This window comes from Loxodonta africana, chromosome 6 (genome assembly GCF_030014295.1).
Source record: "Loxodonta africana isolate mLoxAfr1 chromosome 6, mLoxAfr1.hap2, whole genome shotgun sequence".
Lineage (NCBI taxonomy): Eukaryota > Metazoa > Chordata > Mammalia > Proboscidea > Elephantidae > Loxodonta > Loxodonta africana.
In genome coordinates, this window is record NC_087347.1 from 3,719,922 (window position 1) to 3,732,045 (window position 12,124).

Here is a 12,124-nt window from a genome sequence, read left to right on the forward strand (position 1 = left end):
TTGTGTCATCTGCATAACACAGGTTGTTAATGAGTCTTCCTCCAATCCTGATGCCCTGTTCTTCTTCATATGGTCCAGTTTCTCAGATGATTTGCACAGCATACAGATTGAATAGGTATGGTGGAAGGATACAACTCTGACGCACACCTTTCCTGACTTTAAACCAATCAGTATCCCCTTGTTCTGTCCGAACAACTGCCTCTTGATCTATGTAAAGGTTCCCCATGAGCACAATTAAGTGTTCTTCGCAGTGTTATCCATAGTTTGTTATGATTCACACAGTCGAATGCCTTTGCATAGTCAATAAAACTCAGGTAAACATCCTTCTGATATTCCCTGCTTTCAGCCAGGATCCATCTGACATCAGCAATGATATCCCTGGCTCCATGCCCTCTTCTGAATATGGTTTGAATTTCTGGCAGTTCCCTGTGGATATACTCCTGCAACAATTTTTGAATTATCTTCAGCAAAATTTTACTTGCCTGTAATACTAATGATATCATTCAATAATTGCCCAATTCTGCTGGATCATCTTTTTTGGAATGAGCATGTAAATGAATCCCTTTCAGTCAGTTGGCCCAGTGGTTATCTTCCAAATTTCTTGACATAGACAAGTAAGCTCTTCTGGCATTACATCCATTTGTTGAAACATCTCAATTGGTATTCTGTCCATTCCTGGAGCCTTGTTTTTAGCCATTCCTTTCAGTGCACCTTCTTCCTTCATTACCATCAGTTCCTGATCATATGCTACCTCCTGAAATGACTGAATGTTGACCAGTTCTTTTTGACATAGTGACTCTGTGTATTCCTTTCATCTTCTTTTGATACTTCCTGCATCATCCAGTTTTTTTTCCCTTAGAATCCTTCAGTATTGTAACTCGAGGCTTCAATTTTTTCTTCAGTTCTTTCTGCTTGAGAAATGCTGAATGTGTTCTTCCCCTTTGGTTTTTCTAACTCCAGAGCTTTGCACTTTTCGTTATAATACTTTACTTTGTCCTTTCGAGCCACCCATTGAAATTTTCCATTCAACTCTTTATCATTTCTTCCTTTCACTTTAGCTACTCCACATTCAAAAGCAAGTTTCAGAGTCTTCTGATATCCATTTTGGTCTTTTTTTTAAATAACCTTTTACTTTCTTCATGTGTGATGTCTTTGATTTCATCCTACAACTTATCTGGTCTTTGGTCATTAGTGTTCAGTGTATCAGATCTGTACTTGAAATGTCTACAAATTCAGCTGACATAAACTCAAGGTCATACTTTGGCTCTCGTGGACTTGTTTTAATTTTCTTCAGCTTCAACTTGAACTGGTATTTGAGCAATTGATGGTCTGATCCACAGCCAACCCCTGGCCTTATTCTAACTGATGATATTGAGCTTCTGCATTGTCTCTTTCCACAGATGTGGTTGATTCAATTTCTGTGTATTTCGTCCAGCGAGGTCGGTGTGTATAGTCACTGTTTATGTTGTTGAAAAAATGTATTTCCTGAAAGTGAAGAGGACTTGAAGCACTTACTAATAAAGATCAAAGACCACAGCCTTCAGTATGGATTGCACCTCAACATAAAGAAAACAGAAATCCTCACAACTGGACCAATGAGCAACATCATGATAAATGGAGAAAAGATTAAAGTTGTCAAGGATTTCATTTTACTTGGATCCACAATCAACAGCCATGGAAGCAGCAGTCAAGAAATCAAAAGATGCATTGCATTGGGCAAATGTGCTGCAAAGGACCTCTTCAAAGTGTTGAAGAGCAAAGATGTCACCCTGAAGACTAAAGTGCGCCTGACCCAAGCCATGGTATTTTCAATCGCGTCATACACATGTGATAGCTGGACAATGAATAAGGAAGACCAAAGAAGAGTTGACACCTTTGAATTATGGTGTTGGCGAAGAATGTTGAATATACCAGGGACTGCCAAAAGAATGAACAAATCTATCTTGGAAGAAGCACAAACAGAATGCTCCTTAGAAGCAAGGGTGGCAAGACTGCATCTTACATACTTTGGACATGCTGTCAGGAGGGATCAGTCCCTGGAGAAGGACATCATGCTTGGTAAAGTAAAGGATCAGTGAAAAAGAGGAAGACCCTCAACAGTATGGATTGATACAGTGGCTGCGACAATGAGTTCAAGCATAACAATGATTGTGAACATGGCACAGGACCAGGCGGTGTTTTGTTCTGTTGTACATAGGGTTGCTACAAATTGGAACCAACTAGACGACACCTAACAACAACAAGTCGTTGGTCTGGCAAAATTCTATCATGCTATCTCCAGCATCGTTTCTATCACCAAGCCATTTTTCCCAACTACGAATCCTTCTTTTTTTCTAGCTTTCTCATTGCAGTCACTAGTCATTATCGATGCATCTCGATAGCATGTTTGACCAGTTTCAGATTGCAGATGTTGGTAAAACTCTTCAGTTTCCTTATCTTTGGCATTGGTGGTTGTGCATGAGCTCTGGACAGAGAAAGATTATGATCCTGGTCAGAGCTGTAGACAGCATGGAGCTCAGCCTAGGAACCATGTCAGGTGCTAGTGAGGCCATAGGAAGAAGAGGCAGATTCTCTGCGAGGCTGAAGGAGAATGCAGAGTGAGGCTGATAGAAGTGGCTGGGAAGAGAGCACAGAGTGAACCCTATGGAGGTGGCCAGGAGAAGAGTGCGGAGTGAGACCTATGGAGGCGGCCAGGAGGAGAGCAGAGTGAGACCCATGGAGGTGGCCAGGAGGAGAGACCAGAGTGAGACCTACAGAGGTGGCCAGGAGGAGAGACCAGAGTGAGACCTATGGAGGCGGCCAGGAAGAGAGTTAGAAGTGAGACCTATGGAGGTGCCCAGGAGGAGAGCAGAGTGAGACTAGTGGAGCAGAGTGGGAGACAGGCAGAAAGAAGGCCACCCAAGGTGTGTCTGCCACGTGCCTGGGCCACAGGTGCACAGGAGAGGCCCTGTGTTAGTGTTACAGCCATGGTAGTGGTCCTGGAGGACCCCTGCCCCTCCTGAGCTCGGGGAGCCGGGTTCGAGGTTGGAGGGCAGATGGAATGAGAGAGAAGTTTGGGAAGGGGCTCCTTTCTTACGAGACACTGGACTAGCTCAGCTGTGGGCTCCATGTCCATGGTCACCCCAGAGGAGCTGCAGGAAGGCCACAGAAGGATGGGAACCCCATGTGGTGGGCCAGTGCATCTGGGCCTGGCGTGAACTTAGGGCTGGGGGTGCCAGCCAGGCAGGAAGCAGCTCACAGAGCAGAGGCAAGTAGGAAATAAACCCTTGTAGCTCTGCTCAGCCTCTCTACCCCTTGGGGCCAAGAGTCCCAACCCTAGTGCCTGTAGGACGTAGAGCTCCAGGGGAGACTCGTCTGTAAATCCTGCGGTGACAGCAGGGTGGGGGTGTACCTACATGGTGGGCGGAGCTGAACAGCTGGGTGGTGCCTGTGCTAGGAGGGTGAATGGAGCTGATGGGCACTCAGTAGATTGTGTGTCACCTCCCCCCTTGTCCCTCCTGTCCCCAGATGTCTCCCAAGGCATGGGGACACAATGCCTGGGACTCCTCCACCCCCATCCAAAGCTCAGAGGGGCTGATGCAGCCATTTGTCTACACATATATACATATGTACATACAGATACATGCACATACTTACACACACGTGCGCGCGCTCGCGCACGTGTTTCCTGGATATCTCCGGGAGCAATGACCCCAGCTCCAGGGCGCAAATGACAAGACGCTGGAGGGACATGAGCATTTCTAAAGAAAACATGCTACATGGCCGAGCCAGTCAGCTGCAGAAACATCCCCGCTGAAGGACCAGGGTTTGGAAGTCCTCCTGATGATACACAGAGAAGAGAGAGAAAGCATTACCAGCAATAAAAAAAACCAAAATGAACACGCTAGGACAAGGGCCAAGCAGGAATCTTAGGCATGGAAAGTGTAGTCGTTGAAATCAGGACACAGTGTTCATCACAGAGAAACGACGTAGGGAATCAGAAGAGGGAATGAGGCCGTGAAGTGAGGGACCTTCTTCAGGACCAGGCAGAGTCCCCTCTAGGGGGGCAGCAAGTCAGGGAGGCCAGAAGGATGAGTAGGGGCTACAGGGGCTGCTCACACAAAGGCCCTGAAGTCCTCAGGAGTGGCTTGTTTGGAGGGTGAGGGAAGGTGTGTGAGACCAGAGGCCTGAGAACGGGAAAGAGGGACAGTCCAGTCAGAAGAGGGGGAGGGACCACACTGCTCAGCCTGCAGGGTGGGACAGAGTCTGGTTGTACTCCAGAGCCCCAGGACCATTGAGGAGTGTAAAGGAGGCCATGATGGACTCGCTTGTGAGGGAAACCTCTCCGGGGCATCGGAGTCAGCGCTGGGCACCACAGGCTGTGGTGGCTTGGACCCCAGCAAGGCTGGGCATTTCTCCGAGCATGTCTTCCTGAAGCTCTCGCATCTCTCTGCTCGTCTTTTCCTCAGTTTGTCGTTGCCATATGTAGATAAACCAGATCTGTATATCATAAATATTGTGAAGACTTTTTTCCTTTACCTTTTTCATTTCAATTTTATTTATACCATTATTTCTTAAAGGCATGTGAAATTTTTATGTAGTCAGTGGTGTCACTTTAAAGTTAGAGATGATTTTTGTGCAATAAAATGTACAGATACTTCGGGTGCTGTCCAAGGGGCTTTGACATTTGTGAACACTCATGCAGACACCACCCCAACCAGACAGAAAGCTGTTCCATCACCCTGGCAGGTCCCCACTGCTGCAGTCCTCCCAGCCCCAAGAGATGACTTCCTTCTGCTTGTTGTTCTCCTGTGTCAGTTTCCCATCTTGTAGCACTTGATCCGAATAGAAACTCAAAGTACCGGCCCTTCTACACTGTTTCCCCCACTTTAACAGCCTCGTTAGCATCAGCGTGTTTGTTTTTGCGTGTTTTGTGACTTGTCCGTGTCATCTGGTATGTCTGTAGTTGTTTTTTTTTCCTTATTGTGGAGTGGTATGAATGTACCACATCTTGTTCACACGGTCACCTGTGGAGGGACACTTGGGGTGTGTCCATTTGGGTACGGGGAGTAAAGCTGCCATGCTTGCTCCTGTACTGGTCGCTGTGGGGACGCAGGTTTTCGTTTCTCTTGGTTAAATACCTAGGGGTGGAATTGCTGGTCTCAGGGCAGATGTGTGTTTAACTTTGTAAGAAAGTGCCAAACAGTTGTCCAAGTGGTCATACCACCGCACACACATTTGTGTTATTCTTCAAAAGGCCATCCCAGAAAATCACAAGATTATATAAATAAATATTTGTATGTATTTTCCTCCAGCACTTAAATGGTATTTATTTTCATCTTTAGCATGTAAAAAGTTTGATGTCCTCTAGGGCCTGGAGTAGCCCTCTATTCCATTAGGAACCAGAGTGGAGCCGGCGTGGGCTCCTTGGCAGTGCTGTCCAGGTGGAGGGCGGGCCCAGGTGCCTCAGGAGCAGAGAGGCCTTGGGCCTTGCTAGTTTTCCTCCTGCGTGTCTATTCTGACTTTACATCTTTGGAGCCAAGGTCCTGACCGTCTTTGTCTGCTCCTTCCCGCTCACAGCAGCAGCAGGAGATGCTGGCCCTGAAGCACCAGCAGGAGCTGCTGGAACACCAGCGGAAGCTGGAGCGGCACCGCCAAGAGCAGGAGCTGGAGAAGCAGCACCGGGAGCAGAAGCTGCAGCAGCTCAAGAACAAGGAGAAGGGCAAGGAGAGTGAGTGTGGGCGCCATGGGTGGGCGCTGGGGAAGGACAAGGAGAGTGAGTGTGGGCACCATGGGTGGGTGGGTGCTGGGCAAGGACAAGGAGGGTGAGTGTGGGCACCATGGTTGGGCTCTCGGGAAGGACAAGTGGGGTAAGGGTGGGCGCCATAGGCAGGTAGGGGCTGGGGGAGGACAAGGAGAATGAGCATGGGCACCACGGGCAAGTGGGCACTGGGGAAGGACAAGGAGAGTGGGTGGGGGCTGGGGGAGGACAAGGAGGGTAAGTGTGGGCGCCATGGACAGGTGGGCGCTGGGGAAGGACAAGGAGGGTGAGTGTGGGCGCCATGGACGGGTGGGCGCTGGGGAAGGACAAGGAGGATGAGTGTGGGCCATGGGAGGGCAGGCATTGGAGGGCCCTTTCCTTGGAAGACTGGGCTGTTGCCTCCAGAAGCAGCAGTGGGGACAGAAGTCCTCCGTGGAAGTGATGCCTCAGTGTTTCCTACATGAAGTTTAGCAACCAAGGTCAAGGAGCCCAGGCTTCTTTGGGGTCACACGGTTCAGCGTTAACATCAGAGCAAGGGACCCTCAGGACGATGCCTGGTTTGATTTAAGCAGTTTGAAGAATATTTGGCAGTGTTCCTAATATTTGAATTTTAATACTAATATTTAAATAATAATAACATTAATATTTAAGTATTAATATTTAAATATTTTGATTTAAAAACCCTAAAGCGGACCAGATGTGTACTGAACTTCATCTGTGAGTTCTGTCCCAAGTTTTAAAGTACTTTTGAGAGCATTTTGCAGGCGCCCCTCCACCTGGTATTAATGGGTGAGGACAACCCAGTAGCTGAGGTGGGCACACAGCTACACGTGACTGACAGCTAGGTGTCACGCTTGCCCTTCTGACCTTCATTTTTTACTTCGTATAGTGGCTGCTGTGCTAGTGTCTGAAGACCAGTGTTCCCTGGTACTGTCTAAGGAATGGCCAGACTTAATACTCTTCTATTTTTTGTTTTCCCCCTTTGGAAACTTAGAGGGCCGTACCTATCGGGGGAGAGGTGCCATCCCTTCTCTGCCAGCCGCCCAAGCTGCTGGTGCAGCACAGCATAGCCCTATGTAGTAAGGATGGTGCCCGTGTAGGGGAGGCTCTAAGCCCCAGCTGACCCCTCACAGAGCTGGGCAGCAGTGGTGCTGATGCTGCTCCCAGCATCCTCCAAGGTATGACTGATGCTGCTTCCAGCATCCCCCAGGGTGTGACTCTGCTGCTCCCAGCATCCCCTAGGGTGTGACTGATGGACTTCTTGCTGGTGACAGCTGGTTGTTCTGAGTGACACATCAGGGCCTGGTCAGCAGATGAGTGGACAGGCTCTGCATCACAGGGTAGCCATTCTCCTCTTGGAACATTTGTCTAAGACTTCAGAGCTCAGCTGAAATTGTGTGTCCTTTTGGAATATTGGAAATAAGCGGAGATGCAGATTTCTCTAAAAATCTCAGTGAATGTGGGGTGATTTTCTCTTCTGATGTTCATGAGTAAGAATAGATGTCTTTTCACACCTCTTTAACAGGGGGAAGGGGACTTGGGGATGCAGTGATTTCTCATGGTCTGCAGGACGGTTCTGCTCACCCAGCTGTAAGCCCACGCAGTGGTCTCCACAGAGGCCGCGTGCTGGGAGTCCCGTATCCGCAGACACACGGCAGGAGTGGTGAAGATATACTCGTCCCAGGTGCTTCTGTGCAGTTTAGTGAGAGTTTGTTGTCTAATTATCCATGACTCTTGGTATTTCTTAGTAAAATACTTTCTACTTAGTCTTTAAAATTCTTAATATTGAGTAGATATAAAAGGATATTTACAAAATATATGTAAAGTGTAAAGGACCATAAAACAAAGAATGCGCATCACAGTTTTAGAAGAAGAATGTTCCAGTTACCTTTGAGGTTTTCCACAGGCGCCTCCCTAACCTAGCCCCTCCCCTCTCCTCTCCGACTTAGGGCTAGCCACAGTTTTGTGTTTCTGACTCTTAAATTTTCATTATAGTTTCTCACCTTTGTATTCCGAAACAACGGATTGTTTCGTTTTACGTGTATCTTTACTGGATCGTACAACAGATATTCTTTTGCAGCATGCTTTTGTACTTCAATTTTTGTTTCTAATATTCCTCCATATTGTAACATGGATGGATGTGATATAACTTATTTTTACTGCTGTACAGCATTCCTTGTTGAATATCCCACAATTTATTTATTTCTCCTACTGCCGTTTCCTATCTGGAAACTCTTACTGGTAATCAGAGAAATGCAGCTGAAGCAAGCAGCTACCAGTACAGAGCTGACATTAAAGTGAGCGACAGTAGCAAGTGTTGGTGAAGCCATGGAGCCACAGGAACTCTCACCACACAGCCAGTAGAAGTGTAAGTTGGTACAACTGCTTTGGAAATTAGTGGTGGTTAGTTGCCGTCAAGTCAATTCCGACTCATGGCGACCTCAAGTATACAGAGTAGAACTGCTCTGTAGGGTTTCTAGGCTGTGACCTTTCAGAAGCAGATCACCAGGCCTGCCTTCCGAGGCTCCTCTGGGTGGGTTCCGAGTGCCACCCTCTCTTCCAGTAGTCAGGTGCTAACTGCTTGCACCACCCAGGGTTAAGTGTTCAGTTACTGGCCAGTCACATTGTTATGTCTCCTCTTATGCCTGGGTGTTTTACACTGAGTGCCAGACTTTGTGTATAAAAAGTTATGGGGATGATACAGGGTCTACCCAGTGCCGTCGAGTCGATTCTGACTCAGCGTCCCTATACAGGGTCTAGGATGGTGATATATCTCTTTAGATGGGATTTCATTTTGCTCCTTCCTCATTTAACAGGGGCTTTAAAACTCCATGTCCACCTTCATCCAGTCAGGTTTGAGATGACTTGGAGTTGGGTCTCAGGCCTTATGAGGTGGCGTTTATTCCTGGTTTCCCTTATTCTTAAGGTGCAGCCCTTTGGGGTGCTTACCCAAAGCCTGTTGGGGTGGTTAGGGTCTTTTCTCAGTGGGTCCTGACCTCCACTTTTTGTGGCTCTTGACCCTAAGAGTGGGTTCAAAGACTCTCAGCTACCTTTTTTTCAGATCAGCAGGCCCTGTAGGGACAAGTCTGCCCAAACTTTGGGCCCAGCTCTTGGGAGTTCCTTCTCTCTCTGTCCTGGCACTGTTGTTTCTCACGGCTCTAGTAGCTCTCTGGTGCCTTCAAACAGAAGGTTTAATATTTACTCCAGGTCTTCTAGTCATTCTTGGTAGGTTTAGTTTGAATTAACCTACTTTGCCAACACCAGAAACAAATATCCTTGAAGTTATATTATTGAGAAGAAAATGTGTTTGGGGTACCTCAGCTTCTCCTAACACGCTCTACTTTTCTTTGAAGTCCTCATCTTCTTGATTATGCCTGGAACAGAAAGGATATATTTTGGTTGTGGGATTTGTCTTCCCTGTGTAATTTTGAGGTTGCAAAATGGACGTTTTCCCTCTAATTAATCCTTGTCAGGTTTGAAGGATTTCCACATGGGATGTGTTTTCCTAAAATCCTTATGGTCTAAAAGGAGTTAAGTAACTTCAAGTAAATGCATTTCTTAAGCTTATTTTTAATGTAATGAATTGTATTATACCAAACAACTCTACAAAAGTTAGAATATATTCTGATCTGTATTATTATACCTATATTATTTTTTACATTTTCATAAATATTTGTAGGTTCTAAAAGAGATAGTGTTTTTCTAAAATCATGTAACTAACATACTCTCCTAATCTTCAGTTTACTTTTTTGTTTAACTATTTGTAAGTTCTTAGTAATTGCTTTTGTACATAAAATTAACAGTTTTCACAATTACCAGTTATTGCAGCATTGTACTCTTGGAATAGTAAGTATACGGAAAATGTATATTCACTTAAAGGGACTGACAGAATTTCAATGTGGAAAGCACGTGAGAGTTTTTACTCTGAGTAACACCTAGAACTTGTACCATGTAGAGCAGTGGTCTTCTGGGCTGACTGCGCATGGGGCCGAGAAAATATCCCAGTGCTGCTGGGGGGGAAACCCTGGTGGCATAGTGGTTAAGTGCTACAGCTGCTAACCAAAGGGTCGGCAGTTCGAATCTACCAGACGCTCCTTGGAAACTCTATGGTGCAGTTCTATTCTGTCCTATAGGGTCGCTATGAGTCCGAATTGACTCGACAGCACTGGGTTTGGTTTTTTGGTTTGGTGGGTGGAGGGCAGGTCTTCTGATCTGGGCGTCAGCATTTTCATTCCTAAAATCCCCCGGGTGGTCTGTACAAGCAACCAGGGTGGAGAACCACTAGGGTAGGCTGATCCTCTCGCTTGTTGCTTCCCATTTGCCGTGCAGCGGATTCTGACTCCTGGCCACCCCGTGTGTTTCAGAGCCGAACTGCGCTCCGTGAGGTTTTCAGATATGACCTAGTGTCGGTGCGCCGTGTTCCCTTTGGAAAGCCACCCCTGGCCAACGCTGCACTTGGTCCTCATGGGAGCCCCACGAGAGGGCTAGGTCATGGCCATCCACAGCTGATGCTGAGGCTGGACTCACAAACAGGCCTCCGACTGGATCCTTCCCCCTCCGCTGTCCTGCCGTCTGCTCCTACCTCCATGTGTGTCTGACTTGTGTGCTTTTGTCTTCTGGAGTAGGACCAATAATTGTTTATCAAATGATTGACATTTCAACTGTGTCAGCTAGTTGGTTTGTGCCACAGCTAACCAAAAAATCCCCATTTTTCAAATAGCAAAAATTGAAATTAGCAAGTAACACTCGCTAACTCAGTCTGAATTAGTTCTTCATTGTTAACTAAAGTCTAATAAAATATTGACTTAAGGCTCGCAAAATAGAAAAGACAGGCCTTGAGAAACCATTTCAGACCTGTTTACCAGGCGGAAGCACTGTTCTCTGCTGGGCCCCAGCCTGGTCACTGGCTGCAGCCCACGGTTTCCCCTCTGTGGATTTGGGTGGTCGTGTTTCATTATCAATAATAAACTGTGTACAGTCGGGGTGTCTGGCACGCAGCACAGAGCCTCGGAGCCCTCAGAATGCAGTCTCGCGGTGGGAAGGCGAGGCCGGCTAGCCCCTGCCGTGGACGCCTCCCTGGCCCTGGTGTAAGCGGAGACCCTGGCACCACCATGAAGAAGAGGCCTGTTCATGCCGACTTAAAGAGCATTTGTGGGGGAAATGCAAATGGCATGAAGTCTTTCCAGCCCTAAACATCCAAAAATGTAGCGCAAACATCTGCTATATGGTTTCTCGTTTTGTTTTTACGAGTTTCTTGTTGAATATTTAGTACAAAGTTTTGTTACGTTTGTAACCATTTATAATACTTTCAAGTCTAAATAATTCTGCAGTTGTCTTTTACTTATTGATACCAAATAGCACTATTAAGTTGATAAAGCCGGGACCCCTTAGAACCTGCAGCAGTTGTCACCTCATTCAGTATAAATATGCTATCTTCAGTCAATTAGGCTTTCATTTAGGTTAACTATACTTGGGGGGAACCCCTGGTGGCGTAGTGGTTAAGTGCTACGGCTGCTAACCAAAAGGTCAGCGGTTCGAATCCGCCAGGCACTCCTTGGAAACTCTATGGGGCAGTTCTACTCTGTCCTATAGGGTCACTATGAGTTGGAACCGACTCGATGGCAATGGGTTTTTTTTGGTGTGTACTTAGAGGAAAAAACCAAGCGAAGGTGTCTTTGACCTTTGAGCAGTTTGAAACTAATAGGATCTCCATTTTTTCACTGTTATTGACAAGTCATTCCTTCACTATGCTCGAAAATGCCCTGAAGGCTGCAGTTGAAAGAGCAACACCTGGTCCCAAGAGTCATCCTTTGTCACAGTTGTAAAGCCGGCCCTCCTCAGCGTGGAGCTGGGGGTGAGAACAAGGAGGAAAACTCAGGCAGAAGGCAAGCTCTGACGGCACGTGGCGATGTTTATCTGTCACTCAGATCCAAGTGGCCTCTGCACATTCTGCTCCTGGCCTGGTGGGCCTTCCCTGCCCGCATCTGCTCTGTCCCCCACCCAGCTGACTTAGCCTCGCACTTGCCCTCCACCCCAGCACACAGGGGCTCCTCCTCTTCACCTTGTCTTCCTGCTGGTGAGCAGAGCTGGTGCCTGCGAGGAGCAGATCTAAGTAGTTCCGTAAGTGTGTGATTTTCTGATAAGTCCGTGAAAGAACTTAGCTAAAAGTGTTAAGTGATGTTCAGGTCCGACAGTGTGCCCCATAGAGGAGCTGCTCCTGGAACAGAGGTATGGCCATTTTCTGGAGTCCTCCTGTGTGCCTGCAGCACCCAGCATCGCCAGCTCTACCCGTGGAGATTGGAGCCACACCACCTGGAGTCCTCGGTCCTCCGGTGCCAGCCGCAGCCATGGCTTCGCGTCATGCACTGTCTGCCATAGCGTAGC

The 12,124-nt window shown here is 47.3% G+C and overlaps 1 protein-coding gene across 20 annotated transcripts in view; it reads left to right on the forward strand.

Moving 5' to 3' along the window:
- HDAC4 (histone deacetylase 4) overlaps positions 1-12,124 on the forward strand; it is a 338,607-nt gene that overhangs the window by 225,561 nt on the left and 100,922 nt on the right. For 19 of the 20 annotated variants that reach the window (XM_064286430.1, XM_064286436.1, XM_064286431.1 and 16 more), the window contains one exon: positions 5,560-5,710. The exons of the other annotated variant lie outside the window; for it this stretch is intronic. In XM_064286430.1, coding sequence (XP_064142500.1) covers positions 5,560-5,710 — 151 coding nt within the window. The remainder of the gene's footprint in view (positions 1-5,559; positions 5,711-12,124) is intronic. 20 annotated transcript variants of the gene reach the window in all.